Source organism: Manis pentadactyla, chromosome 10 (assembly GCF_030020395.1).
Source record: "Manis pentadactyla isolate mManPen7 chromosome 10, mManPen7.hap1, whole genome shotgun sequence".
NCBI classification, from domain to species: domain Eukaryota; kingdom Metazoa; phylum Chordata; class Mammalia; order Pholidota; family Manidae; genus Manis; species Manis pentadactyla.
In genome coordinates this window covers 125444295-125465081 of record NC_080028.1, presented here as the reverse complement: position 1 = coordinate 125465081, position 20787 = coordinate 125444295, and the positions used below count along the sequence as shown (strand labels likewise).

At 57.8% G+C, this 20787-nt stretch overlaps 2 protein-coding genes across 2 annotated transcripts; both read right to left on the bottom strand.

Moving 5' to 3' along the window:
• Window positions 1-1988: 1988 nt before the first annotated feature.
• Window positions 1989-9680, bottom strand: AMDHD2 (amidohydrolase domain containing 2). The gene is made up of 11 exons (XM_036920580.2): window positions 9524-9680; window positions 9276-9412; window positions 9062-9201; window positions 4690-4744; window positions 4321-4533; window positions 4154-4242; window positions 3927-4071; window positions 3745-3852; window positions 3514-3582; window positions 2591-2692; window positions 1989-2233 (listed from the first exon to the last, which is right to left on the bottom strand). Exons 1-11 carry the CDS (start codon window positions 9604-9606, stop codon window positions 2145-2147), a joined length of 1230 nt encoding a protein of 409 aa, XP_036776475.1. The 5' UTR covers window positions 9607-9680; the 3' UTR covers window positions 1989-2144.
• Window positions 9681-9774: 94 nt separating this feature from the next.
• Window positions 9775-15379, bottom strand: ATP6V0C (ATPase H+ transporting V0 subunit c). Its single transcript, XM_036920581.2, has 3 exons — window positions 15136-15379; window positions 10638-10821; window positions 9775-10516 (listed from the first exon to the last, which is right to left on the bottom strand). The coding sequence occupies exons 1-3, from the start codon at window positions 15212-15214 to the stop codon at window positions 10312-10314; spliced, it is 468 nt and encodes a 155-aa protein (XP_036776476.1). The 5' UTR covers window positions 15215-15379; the 3' UTR covers window positions 9775-10311.
• Between the last annotated feature and the right edge of the window lie 5408 nt (window positions 15380-20787).

Here is a 20787-nt window from a genome sequence, read left to right as displayed (position 1 = left end):
GAAGGCACATAGTGGATCTGTGGCATCTTGCTTCACTGATGGACAGTGACTGCATTGGGGTGTGGGGGGGACTTGATAATATGGGTGAATGTAGTAACCACATTGTTTTTTCATGAGAAACCTTCATAAGAGTGTATATCAGTAATACCTTAATAAAAAATTTAAAAAAAAACCCTGCAGCTCCAGACTGGTTAACAAAGTGGAATGGCGGGGGTACAGAGCATTTTTCCAGCGATTTCCGCTGGGGGCATGGAACAGCTCCAGAGAGGGCAGTGGTGATGCTGCACCCCCTCTAAGCAGGGTGCCGGTCTACACCACCAACCAACAGGGTGTCTTGTGGCCGGCTCCCTCTGAAGTGTTCCTCCTGGCCAGCACTGGCTCCTGCCACCTCTGGTGTCACCCTCACCCACCACGATCTCAACTAAGCCCTCCCTGACTCTCCACCCAGGAGGCAGCTGGTGACGAGTTTAAGTGAGACCCCGGAGTCGGGCAGGCCAATCAAACCCTGGCCCAGGTGCTCACCAGCTCTGGGACATGGTGCCCAATCTCCCATCTGAGGAATGGGGATGACAAACAGGAAACTTCTCTGGATTTCTGGCGGAACGAAGGAACTGATGCCCATAAAGCACTAGGAACAAGGCCTGACGCCAGGAAGCCTGTCTGCCCCTTCCCCACGGGAGTGCGCACGGCCCTGCATGGCGGGAGCTGGTTGGTCACCTGTGGGGCACGTGAAATTCCCACACACCTCAGGCATGTGGCCTGAGACCCTGTCCCCTGGGCGCCCTGCAGGCAGCCCTTGCCCTAGGCTCTTCCTCAGCTTTGCCTTTATGGGGTTGTTCTTCCCAGGCTGTTAACCCTCTTTAACAGCCGGGATCGGTGACCATTTCTGTCACTTTGAGCCTGAACATACTTCCTTTAGTAGGCTCTGTGGCAGAGGCAGGAGGAATGGTGGCCAAGCCATACAATGGGGTCCTGGGACATTTGTTTGTGACCTCCCGCTCCAAGGACTGAACCTACATGAAAGGGGGCAAGGGCTGCCCACTCCAGGACCCCAATCAGGGGAGCCAACAACCCCAGACCTGGGGCTACACCAGTCCTGACACGTGACCCCGCAGTCGTGATGGTCCTCATTCAGCAGGGCCCCACAAAGCCCACTCCGCTAGAAGCTCACCTACCCAGGGGGCCCAAGGACCCACGCTCCCAACATGGGGGGGCACCGCTAGGGACAAGGGGGCACAGAAGGATGCAGGATAGCACCACCCAGAGCAAAGACAGTGGCAGGGCACAGGACACTGGTGACCCGAGCTGCCTGCCAGCACCAGGCAGGGTCCCCACAGCTACGTAAACACTAGGGGGCCGGCAGGCTCCTCACACCCACCTGGGAGTCTGGTCAGGAGCGCTCATTATCCCAAAGGCTCAAGGAGGTGGGACCACAGGCTGGGTAGGTTGAGCAGGGCAGGGAGCAGTGGCCAGGATCAGCCCAGGGGCCCCCGCACAGTGCCTCCTGCCTTCACGGTTGAGTGACCCGAGCATTCCCACTGAAGGTCGGGAGGAGAGCCCTCTGCCGCACCCAGCCCCAGCACCAGGGCCCTGGGCTTCCCTTCAGCCCCAGTGTGCAGGGCAAGCCCAGGGAGCACCGCCACACCCACCCCACACCCAGCTCCTCAGCCACGTCTCCACCATCAATAATCCTTTTCCTGCTTCAAACTCCAAGATGTACCCTTTCCCTCAGCTCTCCAACATGAAAACTGCTGAGGCTTCGAGGCTCACTGCCCCGAGACCTTCCCCTCCTGCCCTCTGTTCATCTCCGACCAGCACACCTGCCACAGGCCTCACACCCACCTGCCTGACAGAGGGGCCCTAGGCTGAGCAGGAACCCAGCCACCCCCAACCCTAAGGCACACACACCCCAGCCCGCAGGAAGCCAGCAAGGTGACACAGATAAAGCAAGCCCCACTTTTGAAACAAAACTCAGGAGACCTGGCAAGTCTCTGGAGTGTGCATTTATCCTGCCGGCATCTCCAGGGCCAAGGCCTCCGCCTGGGACCGAGCTCCCACTTGCTCCCCAGAGACCAGCTCCTTGAAGGCCCAGCCCTGACAGTGTTCTGTGGGGACTGGGTATCCTCTCCAGCCGTGGTTCTCGGTCACTGCCTGGACTCCTCCGCCTGCCACACCAGCTCGCCTGAGATGTAGGTGGCCCGCACGTGGAGGGAGTCATCGAGCACCACGAAGTCTGGGTCAGAGGTAGGTGGTGAGGAGGAGGCAGGAGTGGGGCCACTGCCACTCTACCCCCACCTGGAGGCCCGGACCGATTTGTGCAGGACACCTCAACCCATCACAGACTGACCAAGGCCCAGGAACCAAGGCTCCTGGCAGTAGAGGACAAGGGACAAAGCTCCTAACAGCCCCTTGACTGGCCTCATCTTGGATACCAGAGGGCCCGGCCTGATGGGAAAAGGGGCCCAGGCTGAGGGGGGTGGCCAGGCAAGGCCAGTTGGTGTTGGTTAGATGCCACCTGCCTATGAGGGCCCTGCCCCAGGGCCCCAAGAACTGCATTCAGGCTGCCCAGCCACCCACATTGTGCCCTGACCTGCATCGGCCCCAAAGTCCAGGGTGCCCTTGCGCTTCTCCAGCCCCAGCAGCTGGGCGGGGTGCAGGGACGCAGCCTCCAGAGCCGACTCCACACTGCAGCCTGCTCAGGGGACACAGCTGGGTGACCACCCCCACCCCCATCTCTGCTGGCAGCCCCTCCCTCCACCACCGCAAAGCTACAGGTCCCAGGGACTGGGGGTGGGGGGCATCCCACGACTATGCAGCAGGTTGACAAGGTCCCTCCCTCCCCAATCTGAGGACACCACCAGGTACCCTCTTCTTATCCACTCACCCATCCCTGCCCTGCAGGGACCCTCAGCTCACTGACAAAATGCTCTGGACCCAAATAGCCACAGGCCCGCCCTCCTGGGCCCTGGAAGAGCACCCCGACAAGAAGCAGCCGGCTGGGCGCCCATGGGGCCACTCCGGACTAGCACTCTATCCTTGCTCCACCCCAAGAAATCAAATGACAAAGCCATTCTCTCCACCGCCCTCTGCCCTGCAGGCCAGTCCACAATTTAGACAGCACATTGGACCCTGGCACCCCTCAGCTCCGGGGCGCAGCTGAGAGCCCCAAAGGGACTGGCCAACCACAGCCTCTGCCAGATACCCACTCCCCACCTCCCCAGAATGTGCCGACGCCACTGAGAGGGCCCCGCACGGCACGCCAAGGCTTGGAGCCCCGCTTAGACACCCACCTCATTGCCCCGCACCTTGGCCTTCCAAGCCCGTGATCCCACGGCCCTCCTGTGGGGTGGGGGGGGGCGGGGAAGAGCCTTTCTCTTGCTGAGACCCCACTGCCTACCACCCTGGGCTCCAGCCATCAGCTTGATGCCCTCACCCCTGTGGGCAGGACTTGGTCTCTGCCCCCAGTGCACAGGTACATGTACACATGTGCACGCACGCCCCTGCCTCGCTCACCTGTGGCCTGCAGGAAATGCCGCACGCAGACGTCCATGGGGGCTATGCTGCCGCTCAGAGTCTTGGTGCCTTGGGAACAGAGAGGGCAGGCTCTGGGGGGGCCAGGGGTTGCCAGCATGCTGGAGGGGGCGGACAGTAGGCCGGCAGGGGACAACTAGGCTCTTGTAGCCCACCAGAGGAATAAAGGGGCTGTTCTCACATGGGAATAAGATGGGGCAGGGGGTCACTCACCAGCCACGTAGGCTGTCAGGCCATCTACTTCCACCTCCTGCTGCCCCAGTGTGTGACGGCCATTGCCCAAGCCCAGGGCAGGGACAGCATCGGTGACCAGCACCAGCCCTGCAGGGGGTAAGGGACCTCAAGACCTATCCCACTGGGCCCTCCTACCTGCCCCACCCAACCTGGCCACTCACCCTGGGGATGGGCCCGGTGGGCGATGCGCAGGGCAGCGGGGTTAGTATGCGTGCCATCCGCAATCATCCCGTAGAAGATGTGCCGGCCTGGGGGTAGCTGGTCGCTGGTCAGGAGCCCCACGATGCCCGGGTCACGGTGGTGGAACTGGGCAGGGGAGGCAGGGAGGCTGAGTGACGGCAGAGCCCCAGTGCCCGCCTGCCCACCCAGGAGCCACGGCGGCACTCACAGGCAGCATGGCGTTGAAGAGGTGGGTGATGAAGGAGGCCCCACTCTGCACAGCTTCCTCGGCCGCCTGCAGGTCAGCCACTGAGTGCCCTGCGTGGGGACCTGGACTCAGACCCTGCACCCAGCCCGGACACCCAGCAGCCCGCCCAAGAGACACGCGGCCCTCACCTAAGGAGACACGAATGCCGAGGGCCGTCAGGGCCCGTATCACCTCATGGCTGCGGCCCAGCTCAGGGGCCAGCGTCACAATGCGCACGTTGTCCAGGGGCCCATAGGTGGCCAGCACGTCGTGAAAGGCATTGGCCTCAAAGGAGCGCAGGTGGGCCTCGGGGTGCGCACCACGCTTCTCCCGGCTGATAAACGGGCCTTCCAGGTGCAGCCCTGGGGGGGGGGGAGCAGGTGGCTCCAGCAGGCCCTGCCCTGGTCTAGCTGCCCACCCTCCCTCCCCTGCAGTTGGGCATCTGGAGGGGCAGGGGCTGCCAACAGGGCCCCAAGGAGCCTCCCAGGGCGGGGGCGGGGAGAGGGTCAGCCACTCACCGAGGACCCCTGCCCCATGGGGACCACCACTCTTCACAGGGATCTGAGGAAGGACCTGGGGGGAACCAGCCGTTAAAGCCCTGCTCCCATGGCCCGGTGCCCGGGGGTCACAGCCTCACAGCCCAGCTGAGGTCAGAGGTCAGAACCCTGCCCTCTCCGGCCTTCTCTCAGGTATTAGAAGACAGCTGAAGGCTCCCAACTGTGGTCAGGGAAAGCAGAGTACTCAGAGCCATCAGAACAAAGGATTCAGGAGCATCAAGAAAGGACAGCCCCCTGCGGATGCAAGACTGGCCTGTCTGCGAGGGCCAGGTGAGGAGCACTCCCAGGAGAGGGTCAGCACATGGGCCTGGAGACTGACCTCACTGCCCTGGCCCTCAAGGTGGCCTCGGGCCCGGCAGCAGCTAGGACACAGCGGGGTATGCCGTGCAGGGTCCAGCCCCAGACAAGGTGATAGGCCTGGCCTCCCTGAGCTGCAGGGCCAGAGGCAGGAGGAGGGCATACGCCTCAGGCAGAGTGAGGAGGGGTGGCAGGTGGTGTCCCAGACCACACCTCCCTACGTGGGGAAGGGCGCAGAATGGGTTGGAGGGAGGACACAGCAAAGGCCCTGGGTGAGCCCGGTGGACCAGTGTCTGCTCTGCTGGAACACCCCCATTCCGAACAGAATAAAGGGGTTTTTAAGAGGCTTAAACCTAGTGTGACAAGGACAACAGAAGTGCAGGACTTGGAGCCCCTGACAAGCAGATGATGGGAGGCACATGCGGTGGGGACAGCGAGGACAGGCACCCCACCAGCTCAGGCCTTGGCAGCGCCTGGTGCCTTGAGAAGCCGGAGGACAGGAAGAAGCCTCATGAAAGAGGAGAAGGGTCCAGAGTGCGCCCCAGCAAGTGCCTGGAGAAGTAAGCCAGAGGCCAGAGGCACAGCAGTAACCTGGGAAGTCAGGGGGAAGCTTATGTTCTTGACACGCGCAGCGTGTTGACACAAAGCCTATTCCCTCTGACCAGCCCAAGAGAAAGAATCGGGAACTTTGACCTAAGGGTTCCCCCTGGAGTCCCCCAGGCTCAGTGCTCCCAGCAGCCAGAAGCAGTCTGTTCTCAAGCAAAGCCTGAGAGCAAGGCTCAGCAGCAGCCCCAGAAAGCCTAAGAGGAGACACACAGCAAACAGCAAGCCACAGGGAAGCAGAGACCCAAGGAAACACGGAGAGGCCTTGCACTGTGAAACAAGAACAGGATGTTAGAAAAAGGAATACGTGGAGGGCGCAGAGCAAGCTGTTCCAAATTGAAAAAATGCAAGCCCCGAAATAAAAAAACAAGGGAAGAATGGGAAGGTGAAAACTGAGGAAATGCACAGTAGGGCGAAAAGAGAGAAATAGAGAGGCCATCCAGGAGACCCAACACTATAAAGACAACTTCCAAACACAGACGACAGGAAAACGAGGAAGAAAGTCACTAAGAAACCATTCAAGAAAAGCAAACAAAACCAAAAGCCAAACTTTCAGACTGACAGGGCTGCCAACAGCCAGCACAATGGATGAACTTTCCCCATCCCCACATGGGTCACTGAGACTTCAGAACCCAGGGGCAAAGGGAAGATCCCAGAAGCTTCCAGGGGGAAGAAATATGTCCCACACAAGTGATCGGGGCTCAAATGGCTTCCAACCTCTCACCAGCAATGCTGGGCATTCAGACAACCCAGCAATGCCTTTAGAATTCTAGAAGAAAATGACCTAACCTGGGATTCTAACCCAGCCAAGCCACCAATCGAGAGAATAAGGACATTTTCAGACCTTCAAGATCACAAGAACTTTACTTCCCTTTCTGTGACCCCTTTCTCCAGAAGCTCCTGGAGAATGTACTAAGTGCTCCACCAAAACAAAGGCAGCAGTAAGCAAAGACAACACAGGTTACTGGACGGGGATTCTGCAGCAAGAGGCCAGAGGCCCCCAGGTGAGGGGAAGGAGCTCCCAGGAAAGGCCTCCCCAGGAACACCAAACTGATGGGACACTCTCAATGTCCCAAGAGAAGACAGAGATAACGTGCAGAAAGCCCAGAGTTAGGTCAAAAAAACAAAGCCAACAAAGAGCTCAAAGGAAAACAGAGCTGACACATAAGAAAATGTGATCGAACTGCGTCCCCTTCACCTAGTCCTGATGACTGCCTACCAAAATCCCAGGAGACCAGGGACAGGGGTGCACTGCAAGCACACAAGAGTGAGAGTGCGTGTTCCCTGGCGGGAAGCAAGTATGTATGTACACTGCTCTAAACCGAAAAGTCGACTAGGAACACCAGGATGTTCCTTAGACATAATGAAGGCAAATTCCAAGAGTCAGAGGACCTGAAAATGATTATCTCTGGGTGGGAACACGTAGAGAGGCAAAGGGCAGCAGTTTCCCTGACAAGCCACACAATACGTGTAAGTTCACTGACGGTGAAAAACAGAGACGATGGCTGAGGTTTCTGGAATAGAGTTTTAAAATAGGAAGCTAGAGAACAGCAAGAACAGAGAAGAGAATAAAGGGCTGTCAGGAGGTGGGAGAAACGAGGTCCATCCCAGGCAGGAAAGCAGGAGGAAATGGCAAAATGCAAAGGGCACGTGGGGCCAGAGGTGGCACCTGGCTGCCACCCTGAGCAGGTGCCTAATCTCAGCTCAGCAGACCATGGACCTGAGAGGCAAAGAACACCACTATCAGATCTGCCTCCTGGGAGGGCGGAAAAGGGCAAGGCTGGAGGAGACTCCAGAAAAAGAGCAGGTGATTTCAACGGAGCACAACAAGGCAACAAAGGGCCTGGGTAACTAATAAAGGAGCAATCAAGTTCTGTCCCATGAACAAGCTCTGGAGGAAGGTGGGGTGGATGCAGGTTGGCTGGAACAGCAGACAGCAGGCAAAGACCTTGCAGGCTGAGGGCCTGGGGGTAGGAGCAGGGGCTGGCCAGAATGTCTGGAACGTGCCTGGGACAGAGCAGAGAGGGAGGGAATACTCAAGAGGATGGTGTTCGGTGGGGCGGAGGGGCGATGGGGAGGGATGTGCCGAAGCTCTTTACCTGGGGAAGGCCAGAGCAGTCGGGAGACTAGAGTAACAGTCACCAAGCCTCAATGGCGAGGACTGGGAAGGCGGAGGACAGAGATCAGAGGGCAAGAGACTGGGTGTGTTCCGGACTCTGGGCAGGGAAAACCATGGACTGATGAACAGGAGAGAAAACAGAGAACCAGGCACCAGTGTGCAGCAGGAAGGTGAGCCTGGATTTAAACATCTGCTGCTGTGATGGGATAGCCAGGGCAAGTCCAAAAAAATGTTCAGAGCTGACATTTACCAAGAGCTTACCATGTACGACACACAGTGCTTGAACACACAACACCCTGAGAAATGGATACCGTCGTCATTGTCACTTCGGGCTTAAAGACACTGAGGCTCAGAAAGCAGTAAGGACCATCCTGAGTCTCCTAGGTGACAGTCAGTCAGGAGACCAGGACCAAACTCAGAACCTCGGGACCCAACCTTCCACAGCTCCTGGCTCTGACCCTGCGTCCACATGCCCAGGAGGGGCCCCAGGCAATGCAGCCGAGATCCTGGAATGGATCCTGTACTGGGGTGGGGGTGGGGGGACGACAGAACCGGGACAAAGGTGGTAGGTCAAAGGATAGCTGTTAGCTCCCTAAACTCAGCAATCCTACCGGCTCGCACAGGAGAAAAATCCACTTTCAAGTCAGTTGAACGCTAAACAGTAAAGAAACATGATGTATGCAACCTACTCTCAGACAGTTCTGGAGAAAAGAACACACATACAGACACAACAAAATGGTACGAAGATGCAGTGTAGAGTAAAACTGGAGAACCTACGCAAAAAGTAGAAACATTTAAAGGATAAGTGCACCACAGATAACTCAATCCTCAGACTCACAGGTAGGAAGGGAAGTGGAACGGGTGTGGGTGCAGGTGAAGCAGCAGAGGGCGGCCTGGGGTAGTCAATGGAGTTTCCTTCTGGAAAGCCTGTTCACCGCGTCACAGCACAGTTTAGGATGAGCCCGAGGAGCCACTGCAGATGTGGCTATCGGTCCCCAGAGACCGGTTTCTGGAGCCTCGAGGCGGGCAAAGTGCAGAGTGGCGCGGTTGTGTGGTTGCCAAGGTGCTGAGGCAGCAAGTGCGGAGGCCCACGGGAACAGCTATACCCATCACGACCTAACGGCAGAGCATCTGGGGGGGCCAGGCAGAGGGACACATGAACGAGAAAGCCTGGGGGCAGGGCTCCAGGCCCAGGTGGAGGGGGGCCAGTAGGTGAGCCAGATGCAGCTGTCAAGGGATAAGGAAATACTTGAAACTTATGAGGCTGCTTGCCTCTGGGATCCCCTTCGCTTAAGGCCGGGAGCCTGGCCTCACCTTGTGATAAACCTCCGGTGGTGACGTGACCAAGGTGGGACAGAAGGAAGTGACTCCGTGGGACAATAACCTCCGAGCCACCAAGTCAACCCCTGAACCCATGTCCTCCGTAGCTTGAGAGAAGTCAACCCCAAATCCACCTAAGGCCACAAAAAAGAGGAGGTCGCACGGTGCTCAGAGCTCCTCCCCTGCATCCCCAGCCCCCAGGCCACACCGTTGATCTGCACGTCAATGAAGCCGGGAGCCAGGATGCAGCCTCCGCAGTCCCGCTGCTCGTCGGCCACGCGCCGCTCTTCAAAGAACAGTTTCTCTGGGTCCAGAATTCGGCCCTCGCGCACCCACAGGTCCTCGCTGCGGACAGGGCCGGGCAGGGGCTCGGACCGCCGGCTACGTCCCCCACACCCCCGTCTGCACCCGGCCCGCGCAGCCTCCCCCCGACCCGCGCAGCGCCCCGCACCTAACCTGAGCAGCGTCCGGCCCCGCAGGATGCGGCAGTTGGTGAACTGGAGCACCGGGGCCCGCATAGCGCCCTGGCCGCCGCGCATCGTGAGCCACCCAGTCCAACTGAGAGGGCGGCTCGGAGTCCCGCGCCGATTCCGGCCCGCCCACGTGACCCTCAGCTGACGCCGGCGCCCGCGTGATCAGGCGCCCACGTGACCGGCGCGCCCGCAGCCCCACCCCCGGAATCCACACAGGCAGTCCACGCACGGGCGTCCAGTCACATCCGAGAGCTTTATTTGACACGGCTCGGCGCCAGGCCTGGCAAAGCAGCGCACTGCCCCGCGGCCGGGGCCAGAGAAGGGCGGGCCCACCATGGTCTGAGCACACGGTACCCCGCAACGCAACACTCTACCTAAGGTTACTATATCGTTGGGAGACGGAGACTGCTCCAGACTGATGAACAGGTCAAATCTTTATAAATAATAAACATCCAGTGAAGAGAAAAATGACAACTCTAATTCATCCTTGTACACAGAGCACTCTAGGGCAGATGGGTGGGGCGGCCAGAGGCCTGCATCCTCACTGGTTTGGGGCCTGGATGGGTGATGAGGGGGCCCAGATGTCCACTGCACGGGGCGGGCGGGGGCAAGGCGGGGGGGCAACAGACCAGGGGCACTAGGACACTGCGCATTTACAAGACCAGCTACTGGGGTCAGCTGCCCCGTGAGTGTGTGTCAGGCTGTTCATTCTGGAATGAGGAGGGGATGGTCTTTACATCGTATTATGTGGCCGGCGGACTTGGAGAAGGGCTACTTTGTGGAGAGGATGAGGGCTACAATGAGACCGTACAGGCCCAGCACCTCAGCGAAGATGAGGATCAGGATCATGCCCACGAATAGCCGGGGCTGCTGGGCAGTGCCCCGCACGCCGGCATCCCCCACAATGCCAATGGCAAAGCCGGCTGCCAGCCCGCTCAGGCCCACACTCAGGCCAGCGCCCAGCTGGAGGAAACTCCTAGGGTAGAGAGGACACAAGGTATTAGCTACCCCCTGGGAGAGCCCCACACCCCAGCCCTCCCCAGTTCAGTGCAGTGGCCTGGCCCTGAGCCAGGTATGGGGAAAAGACCCCTACTCACTTGTAGAGGCTGATGCCATCATTCAGGGAGTTGGCGATGAGGACTGCCACCACCAGGCCATAGATGGCGATGATGCCAGCCATGACCACTGGGATGATGGACTTCATGATCAGCTCTGGTCGCATGACGGACATGGCCGCGATGCCGGTGCCACTCTTGGCAGTACCATAGGCAGCACCCAAGGCTGGGGGAGGGAGGGAAGGCAAAGTCAACCCAGAGTACCTGCCCCAGGACCCTGGGGTAGCTCTGACACAGTTGAGGGCTGCTCCAGGTTATCAAGGGAGAGATGACAGTGGCACCCAGCCAGAGACAGGTGATGGCCCTCGTGAGGAATGGCCACAGATGGGCACCTGAGAAACCCGGGGAGCCATTTTTCTTCTACGAGCAGCCCTTCTGGCCAGCGTATCTGGCTCCTGCTCTGCTGGGAAACGCCAACCTGTGCTCCCCAGCACTCCATATGGCTGCTGAAGACTCCACGCTCCCAGGTAGCTTTAGTAATAGCAGCCCCCAAGCTGAGGAAGAGGTGCGGCTAGTCCAGCAGCCCAGTCACACAGGAAACAGGCAGCTGGGCCCCTGAAGCCTTCCTTGCTGGAGACTCTGGACACCTTTAACCCACCAGGAACCCCCAGGTCCTCAGGTCAGGAAAGGGCTGGAAAAGCTCAGCTAGAGGTGACTGCTATATCCCAGTACCTCAAATGCTGGGCAGGCCAGTCAGCCCTTCCGCCCTGAGGCCATACCAGGAACAACACGCTGAAGAGCCCCCACTGCACACAAGCTCTGACCAGTGTCAGGGAAGCCGACCTGGCAGGTCCTGTGGCCTCAGGCCAGAGTTTCCCTGACTTCCCCCGCTACCCCAAACTTCCCACCCCTGGGACTCACTGCTGGGAGGGCTTGCGTCTGTTTCAGCTGGCTGGATGCACTCTCAGCCACACAGCAGGCCTGGGCCTTGAGTTTGGGGAGGATCCCCTAATAGTCAGAGGATGAGCTGGGTGAGCTAAGGACAGGGCATTCCACAGGGCACTACAGGCCTCAGAACGATCACCCAGTCTGCCACTAGGCCTCGCTTGGCAGACTTCCCAGAACTGCCCCTATGTGCACAGGGGCCTTGAGTTCACAGAAGCCTGGCTTCCACTGGGGGCCTACAGTGAGGGGGGTGGAGGGGAAGTGCTCCGACACATCCCTCCTCCCTTTTCCTAGGGTGTGCTGCATTCCTCAAAGTTCTTTCCAGGCCTCTATCCCTGAAGTGTACAGTAGCTTTTGCACAGACCAAAGAGCCACGAGGGGGCCCAGGGAGATCTGACTCCTGCCACTTGCCCTCCAGGGTCCTGCTGCTCTGTCTTAACAGAGGACAACAGGGATCAGAGGTGGAAAGACCAAGACAATCCCAGCCATTCCTCTGCATGTTGTGTTCGCCTATTTGGGCCAGAAAAAATGCCTGTGTTGTGCTCACTGCCTGGCAGGCATGAGGTCAGTCAGTGCGGCTCTGCCTCCTCAGGGCTCTGAGCCTGATGAGACCAGGAGGGTGAGGGGAGCCTGGGTGAGGGTGAGGGAACGGGTGACATCTGAGTGCAGGAGGGATGGTGAGCAGGTAAAGGGTTCCAGACAGCGTTAACAGAGATGTCAACCATAATGGGCCTAGACTGTGAACTGGAGGGAGGAAGGCAGCAGAGGGCCCTGCACTGCCTCCCGACATGGTCCCACAGGCACTCCAACACTGCCCTGCCTAGACATTCAGCACCTTCAGCCTGGGGCTCAGAGCCAATCTTCACAAAGCTTTTTTGGCAGCTCTCCTGATTGCAGTGCATTTTTGGGGTTCCTACTGCAGGCCCAGCACCACAACTCGTTATTCAAGGGGAAGGGCAAAGGCTACTGTGTGGCCCTGTGAGGAAGACTGACAACAGGAACCTCAGCATACCAGGTCGCGGAACCCTGCCACAGACCCAAAGTCAGCTGGGCCCGTGTCTATAGAGGTGGGAGATCCCATGACTGGGGCAGCGACACAGTTGGGAGAGAGAGAAGAAACAGGGCTGACCCCCAGGAGGGAAACAAGCAGCATGGCTTGTGCAGCAGCAGGAGTCTGGGAAGGCCTGGGACACCAGCTCTGGGGGCCAGGACTGATGAGGCTTCAGATAGAGCAGGGGACAGGAAGCAGTTCCCGTAATATAGACCAAAGCAGAGAGGAAGTCACAGGAAACACAGAAAAGGAGCAACTGACAGCTTCATGGGAGACATGATGAAGAAATAATCGACAGAACTTCTGTCATAAGAAAAAAGGGGAAGCTGCAAAAGGGATTTGGGAGGCCTGAGAGTGAGTGGGCCTCATTCTGTTGCTAAGACCAATCAGCAAGTGCTAGGCAATCAAGTCCAGAAGTTGGGGACAGAGCTTGGTCAGCAAGGGAGCAACACCCCCCACGGCCTGAGAACCGAGGGCCTAGTTGAGATAGGCAAGAGGGGTAAAACCAAGCCTTTGAGAAATGCATGTTTAGAAAGAGATATTAAGTTGGAAACTGACCCAATTGTTCCAGTAAAAGGTTGGCTACTGCATGGCCACATTAAGCCCTGTGTGGGGTGGTGAGCTGCCTTCAGACCAAGAGGAGTGGGAAGCCCCATTCCCTAGGAGCCTGGAGCAAACAAAAATGCCCTGGACCAGTGATGCCCTGTTCTCATTAACTTTTAAAGACCAGCCTGCCGGTCAGGCACCTGAAAATACAAAGTTCTAGAAGCAGTGGAAGATGAACCTGGTGATCAGATGGAGGCCAGGAGCTGGGCACAGAAAAAGCACTCCGGGGGCAAATTCACCTTCAGAAACAAGTAGTGGCAGCAAGAATTCAAGCTCCATGTGGGTGGAGAACTTTTGTTCACTGACATACCCCTGTGCCTGGCACATACTCAGAGCTCCAGTTAGATCTTATGAATGAATGAATGAACGAACAAATGAATGACAGCCGTAAGCTGCAACCCCCATGTGGCCGAACTAGCATCCCTGGAGACATTCTGGAAGCAAAGGGCAGAAAAGGCCAGGTGGAGCTGGTGGAGCTGGTAGAGCAGTCTGTTGGGAGATGCTGGAGGGAGCCCAGAAGATGTGGAAAGAGCAAGCTTTGGTGAGAGGGAAGAGGAAGTCCAGCCCACTTCTCCCACAAGTGCCCCTCACTCCCACGTGATGGGAAGGGTAGGGCTCACTCAACAGCTCATGACTGGCGGGCAGGCCCACATAGAGGGAGGCCCCCAAGACAGCAGAACCCCAGTCCCCTACCCCCACTAGTGTTTACAGCCAGCAGAGACTGTTTGGAGTTCAAACCTGTCACATTCCTGCACAGGGAGCCTCCCCAGTCCACCAGGTAGGGTGGGGCAGGGCGGGTCATCAAAGTGAGAAACCAGACCTACGGAGGAGGCCTGGATGAGACCAGGCCAGACCAGTCCACGGGGGCTGCAGCTGGGCCAGGGATCACCTCCCTGCGGCCCACATTCCTGGGCCTAGCCCAACCACCCATCTCCCAGGTGGACCAATTTTCACTAAGTTTGACACCCCAGAACTGTCAAGACCCAACTTCAAAACCCGGGTGCCATTAAGAACCCTGGAAGGCCCCTTCTCCATGCCCAGGGCAGCCCCTCCTGATTCCAGGCCTCAGGCAAGAGGAGGAAGGTTGATCAGTTGGTCATTCATTTATTCATTCATTGGGGGTCTGACCTGGGAGACTAAGGACAAAGACCCAATCCCCTCAATGCTGACACTCCATTATACCCTCTCACCAGCCCTGAGGCAAGTGTCTAAACACAGCGCTAATGCTGGCCAGCCTCCCATCCACCCATCGTTTGCCCTCGGCCTGTCCGACCCCACATACTCCCACCCCTGGATCCGTGACAGCTCTCAGGAGCAACCCCTCAGCCCAGCTTTCCCAATCAACCCATACGGCCCACAGGGATACTGGGAAACAATGACAAGCCCTAACCGGAAGCCCCTGCCTCTCGGTATGGACCCACCTGACGCCTGCCAGGGGACCAGACCGCCACAAGGGCGAGGGCTTTGCAGGGAGCGCCGGGGTCCGATTCCCCCGTCCCCGCGGTCCACAGACAGCGCCCGCCCCGCGTCCGGGGAGCTTTCCGAGGTGTGATGTCACACCTGCCCGCAGGATGGGGGGGCGGGTGCGGAGCAGGCGCAGGACCGCGCGCCCCCACCCCAGCCTCCCTCCTGCCTCTCCCGGGTCTAAGATGGCAGCGGCCGCACCACCCCACCCCCGCACCAATACGGACCGGGGGCTGGGTGCCCGTCCCACAATCCCCGGGAGACCGACGGAACCCACACCCCGGCCCGCTTGTCCTGCGCTCCAGACACTCGACGGCCCCCGCCCGCAGTCAAGTGAAGCCCGGGACACCCCCCTCAACAGCTTGCAATTACGTCAGACTGACGTCAGACAGCGAACCCCCGCGAGCTGCGGGCAGTAGCCCCGCGGGCCCCGGCGCCTCCCGCCTCCCGGGTCCCTCCTGCCGGGGCGCTCACCGCTGAAGACCATGGCGGCCGAGGCGCCCATGACCGCGAAAAAGGAGGCGTACTCGGGGCCGCCCTTGGTCTCGGACATGTCTGCGGGTGGGGAGGGGACGAGTTCAGCGGACCGAGGCGGGGGAGGAGGACGAGCCGGGCGCCTGGCGACAGGAGTGTAGGAAGCAGTCAGGCACTGCCAAAGCGAAGAGCCCGGCAGCCGTTGCGCTCTAAATACCAGCACCGCAGAGCAAAATGGCGGCCTCGGTCGCATCACATGACCCTGGCCCCGCCCCTGAGGGCCGTACCACTTTGCTCCGGCGGGGGAGCACCACTGCCCTGGGACTCCCCAGCCGCCCGCTGACAGCCCCCGCCCTGTGCCATCGCCCCACCGGCACAGACTCCGGCGCTCCGCCCGCCTCAGCCCCCAAAGGTGCGCCGCGGAGTGCTGCCGGCCCCTCGAATCCCGCGGCGTTGGGCCCGCCCGAACCCCTGGGCGGGGCGGAGCAGTGGCGTGCCATATTAGCATAAGGGGCGGGCACTGTGTGCCCCGCCTCCTCTGCGGCTGCGCGGCGGCCCCGGGTATTGGGTTCCCAGCGCTGCTTTACTTTGCGTTCGCTGCGTGGAACCGGCCCGCTGGGTTCTCACGGCCTTGCCCCCAGGGACCCAGGACAATGGGCTCCCCGGAACGTCCTCATACCCCTTGGAATGCTCTGAGGGTCGGAGCAGACTGAACCCAAATCCCGAGTCGCGAGTGCCAGCCTTTTCTGCTCTGGCCTTCCGGAGAGCCCCCACCCCACCTGTGAAGTCTGGCCTCTGCCCGCAGCCCCCCAGTGCCCCCGGGTCGTCACATCAAGACCCAGTCCCCAGGCCCAGACCCACTAACTCCCGACCCAGCAATCGGTGACTTTTCCCTTGGCTGCCGGGGAAAAGGAGCCCCCTCCACCTTGCATCAGGGACCCAGACTGCATCTGTGGGGTGTCTCTGACTCTCAAGATGTGGGCATGACTGGTTTGAAGCCCTGACAGTGTTGCGACCGGCCGAGGCTTCTCTGGATTTCTGCACATCCTGGAGCCCCTGCCTTCCTGTCTGTCCCACACAAAGCTATCACCTGCAGGGCCACCTGTATTTCTGGGGCAGCAGTGTTCCCTCCCGCTCAGCAGGCAACCTACCCTGCTGATCCATTGGGGCAATACCATCACCAGCCGCCTTATCTCTACCCACAGGCTCTGGTCCCCTTTGCCTTTGTCCCCTCCCTTTCAGGAGGAGCCTTAGGTGGCTGCCACCTGTCCTGGGTCTCCCTGGAGCCCCAAGCCCTGGCTCTGGCATTAAAGCGCTCTCCCTGAGTGTCCTGGGTGCAGCCTTCTGCATGTGGGCGGTGGAATCACCCCTGGCCTGGCCATCCCCTCCTCAACTTCCTTGGTGAGCCCAGGGCAGCCGCTCTCCAAACTTTCAGCCTACAGAAGTGTCAGGTCTGTCCTGTTTCAAGAGATGAGGGTACAGTACAGCCCGCTCCACCTCCCTCTGCCACCCTCTTCCCTGCCCCAGTCTCTGACTTTGGAAAGAGGAATCTTTGATTCGTGTCTCCACCTGCCCTCCCTACCTCCCCAGCTCCTCGCCCTGGCCAGGGTCACTGGTGACAGCCATTTCTCTAAGCCAAGGGACATTTGTCAGGCTGAGTGGGCCTCTCTGCTACACAGCCCGCTGCCCACATCTCTACACCCTTTCCCCTCTGTCCAGCTCACCACCTGCAGCCCTGATGCCTCATTCCTTCCTGAGTCACAAGGAGTAAGGACAGGCCATGCTCTGCAGCCTCAGCTTCACTGCAAGTCCCAGGTTGGGGTTCCCGGGGCTCCCACGACCCCACCCTACCGCTGGGCCATCACACCTTTCCAGCCCTGAAGGCCCTCCAGGCAAGCACACACCTGAGTGCCTGCCGCCAGCCCAGCTGCTGTAACTCCAGGCATTTTGGGGCTAGGGCCAGGGGAGCCCAGGCCAGGGAGCTGGCACTGGTGGGGGTGGGGCTCGGGGCCCGGGGCCCGGGGAGGCTGCACGCAGAGGAGGATTCAGACCAAGGAAAGGAGGCGCCGGGTGGTCCACCACCAGAAACACCACAGCTTTCTGCACAGTGGTGGACAAAGGGCACATCTCCCCAGTATGGTGGAAACCCCAAGACTGGGGGAGACAGCTCCATGCTCAGGCTCAGGGGGCCAGTCAGCTTCATGCACTGTCTCATTTTCAGCCCCAGGTCCTACGTGAGAGGTTACCCTGGGTCTGCGGTGGGACCGCCACACCTCAAACCAGCCTGTCTCAAGCTGATCCCTTCCGACCCCCACCCCTCCCGCTTCTGTGCAACTATTTCCATTTCCATTTTGGGCATCAGGCACGGCCACTGCGGGTTCCTCATTACTCACCCGGCTTCCGAGCCCAGCGCTACACCAGCTGCCACGCTGCCCCCGGGGCAGGCCTTCCTTTCTGGTCTGGGCCTTCCCACAGCCTCTAAGCTGGTCGGCCTGCTCGGTCTTGCTCCCCCAACCCAGTCTTCACCTTGAAGTCTCAGCATCTTTCTGACGAGCATCTGACCACTTGCTCCCCTCCTGGGCTCCTTCCGCGTCCCCCCATCACAGGCTGTGTTACAGGTCAGGTTTTTTTCTTCTCAGTTCTTGTCCCTGCCGCAAAAAAGAACTGAAAGGCAGAGATGCAGTAATGAGGCAGAGGAAAAGTTTGATTTGAATACACTCCAAGGGAGGAACGGGCCAGAGTCAAGGTAGGCCAAGGCCTCGATTAGTTAGGCGGGAGGCTTACATAAGGTGATAAGGCTGATTCTGCTTAGGAGGCCCTCTTTGACAAGGTGGGGTCATCTGATTGACAGGCCCGTCCGTACAGCCCTCCCTCCTCCGGGCCGGCCAGGTGAGCAGCTCCGAGCTCCCTCACTGTGTCCTTTGGGATCTGGGTGGGGAGGAAGCTGTCTCCCTGCAGGGCCTCTGTTGTCCTCACACAGGACCCCCTACCTGGGCAGAGTGTGGGCGGCGCTGTCTTTGAACCTGTCTGGGCAGCGACTTCCAGCCTCATCCTCGCCTTGTCTGGCTGCTCCTGTCTGTCTTTCGGCCTAACAGTCCTAACGGCCGGAACTCAGATGCTCCCCTCCCAGCCTGTGGATGTCTCTGCAGCAACTCCTCTTCCCTCCCCGCTTACTTAGGGAATGCTCCTCGGTCTTGAGAACACCACCTCCTCCAGGAAAGTCCTCCTGACCTCTCTGCCTCCTCCTCAGGCCCCTCCTCCACACCTCGAACTCCATGATTACTTTTTTCCACTTCCTACCTCCCTCACTGAGGGCCCCCTGCGCCTCTTCTCCTGTGGTAGGGTGCCTGGAGTCGGGAATGCATACAGCAAACGTATACTCATCACCAAGTGTGTGCCAGGCTGAATGAAGCATTTTTTGGGTATTATCCTCACAATGAGCCTTTGGGGAAGACATCACCAATGATCCTCACTTTGTGGACAAGCAAACAGTCCTAGGAGGGTGATCGCCTTGCCCCAGTCAGCTGATTAGCCAGTGGTGGAACTGAAGCTCACACTCCCCAGGCTGGGCCTGCCCCAGCTGCACTGACTGCCTCCTACATGAGGGCTCAGGGAACCCCAGTGACCAGGGACGGGGCGGAGAGCAACCCAGGGCACCTTCCCCTTGGCCTTCCAGCACCCAGCAGGGCTCTGGGCTGGGCCAAGGTGGGGGCTGTGGAGGGAATGCCTGGGGACACATATGCCTCTGGCTTCTCCCTCACAGTGAGGTCCCCCCCGCTTAAAATCACAGCCCCATGAACCCCTGAGCAGGCAGGGATTTGCAGAAATAAAGGGGGGTCTTTGGGAAAGTCAACCCAGAGATCCTCATAGAGAGACATATAGAGGGACAAACAGTGGGGTCTTGACTCCCCAAGGGTCTTAATGGGGACAAAATGGCCAGCTCTCCCCACTGAAGGACAGTGGGAGACAGAAGTCCAGTGGCACCTTGCAGGGACCAGAGGGGACAGACATATGTCTGGGGACATAAAGACCAGGAATAAAACTCCAAAGGGCCTCAGTGGTTAGAAAGATGAGCACATCCCAAGGAAGCCAGTTCAAAGAAGAAACACGTGACTTATCAAGAACATTAGGAAACTGCAGAAGACAAAGCCCCAGGAGGGCACCTTCTCCCTGGAGACAGCCCTACTCTCCCTAGTCGTGATGACCGGAGGGGCATAATGCCGAGAGATGGCACCCTGCTCTCTTGACCTGGCTAGGTAAGAGCTGCGCAAGGCCCAGGCAAGGCTCGGAGGAGCTGGAACCAGAAACAGTTGTGCTATTGTGGGGAATGAGTAAAAGTGATTTTTTGGTATAATTTTTAAAAACTAGAGCTTATAAAATGATTAAAGTTTTTGTCATTCATAAATTAAAAATGTCCTATGGACACAAAATTTAAACAAACCAATTACAAGCAAAGAAATTGAAGCTGTAATCAAAACACTACCCAAGAAGAAAACCTGCGGGCCAGATGGATTTACCTCGGAATTTTATCGAACATACAGAGAAGACATAATACCCATTCTCCTTCAAGTTTTCCAAAAAATAGAAGAGGAGGGAATACTCCCACACTCATTCTATGAAGCCAACATCACCCTAATACCAAAACCAGGCAAAGACCCCACCAAAAAAAAAAATTACAGACCAATATCCCGGATGAACGTAGATGCAAAAATACTCAACAAAATATTAGCAAACTGAATTCAAAAATATATCAAAAGGACCATACACCATGACCAAGTGGGATTCATCCCAGGGATGCAAGGATGGTACAACATTCAAAAATCCATCAACATCATCCACCACATAAACAAAAAGGAACAAAAACCACATGATCATCTCCATAGATGCTGAAAAAGCATTCGACAAAAGTCAACATCCAATCATGATAAAAACTCTCAGCAAAATGGGTATAGAGGGCAAGTACCTCAACATAATAAAGGCCATATATGATAAACCCACAGCCAACATCATACTGAACAGCGAGAAGCTGAAAGCTTTTCCCCTAAGATCAGGAACAAGACAGGGATGCCCACTCTCCCCACTGTTATTTAACATAGTACTGGAGGTCCTAGCCACGGCAATCAGACAAAATAAAGAAATACAAGAAATCCAGATTGGTAAAGAAGAAGTTAAACTGTCACTATTTGCAGATGACATGATATCGTACATAAAAAACCCTAACAACTCCACTCAAAAACTACTAGAACTGATATCGGAATACAGCAAAGTTTCAGGATACAAAATCAACACACAGAAATCTGTGGCTTTCCTATACACTAACAATGAACTAATAGAAAGAGAAATCAGGAAAATAATTCCATTCACGATTGCATCAAAAAGAATTAAATTCCTAGGAATAAACCTAACCAAAGAAGTGAAAGACCTATACTCTGAAAACTACAAGTCACTCTTAAGAGAAATTAAAGGGGACACTAACAGATGGAAACTCATCCCATGCTCGTGGCTAGGAAGAATTAATATCATCAAAATGGCCATCCTGCCCAAAGCAATATACAGATTCAATGCAATCCCTATCAAATTACCAGCAACATTCTTCAGCGAACTGGAACAAATAGTTCAAAAATTAATATTGAAACACCAAAGACCCCAAAT

Bases quoted from the DNA above. Each gene is read 5' to 3' on its own strand.
- ATP6V0C (XM_036920581.2), bottom strand. From the start codon at position 15,214: ATGTCCGAGACCAAGGGCGGCCCCGAGTACGCCTCCTTTTTCGCGGTC. The intron at 10,822-15,135 runs GTGAGCGCCCCG...TCCCTCCCCCAG, and splicing joins GGCCGCCATGGTCTTCAGCG to CCTTGGGTGCTGCCTATGGT. The intron at 10,517-10,637 runs GTGAGTAGGGGT...TCTCTACCCTAG, and splicing joins GATGGCATCAGCCTCTACAA to GAGTTTCCTCCAGCTGGGCG.
- AMDHD2 (XM_036920580.2), bottom strand. From the start codon at position 9,606: ATGCGCGGCGGCCAGGGCGCTATGCGGGCCCCGGTGCTCCAGTTCACC. The intron at 4,534-4,689 runs GTGAGTGGCTGA...CCCCCCCCCCAG, and splicing joins CCATGGGGCAGGGGTCCTCG to GGCTGCACCTGGAAGGCCCG. The intron at 2,234-2,590 runs GTCAGGGCACAA...CCTCTGACCCAG, and splicing joins GGACTTTGGGGCCGATGCAG to ACTTCGTGGTGCTCGATGAC.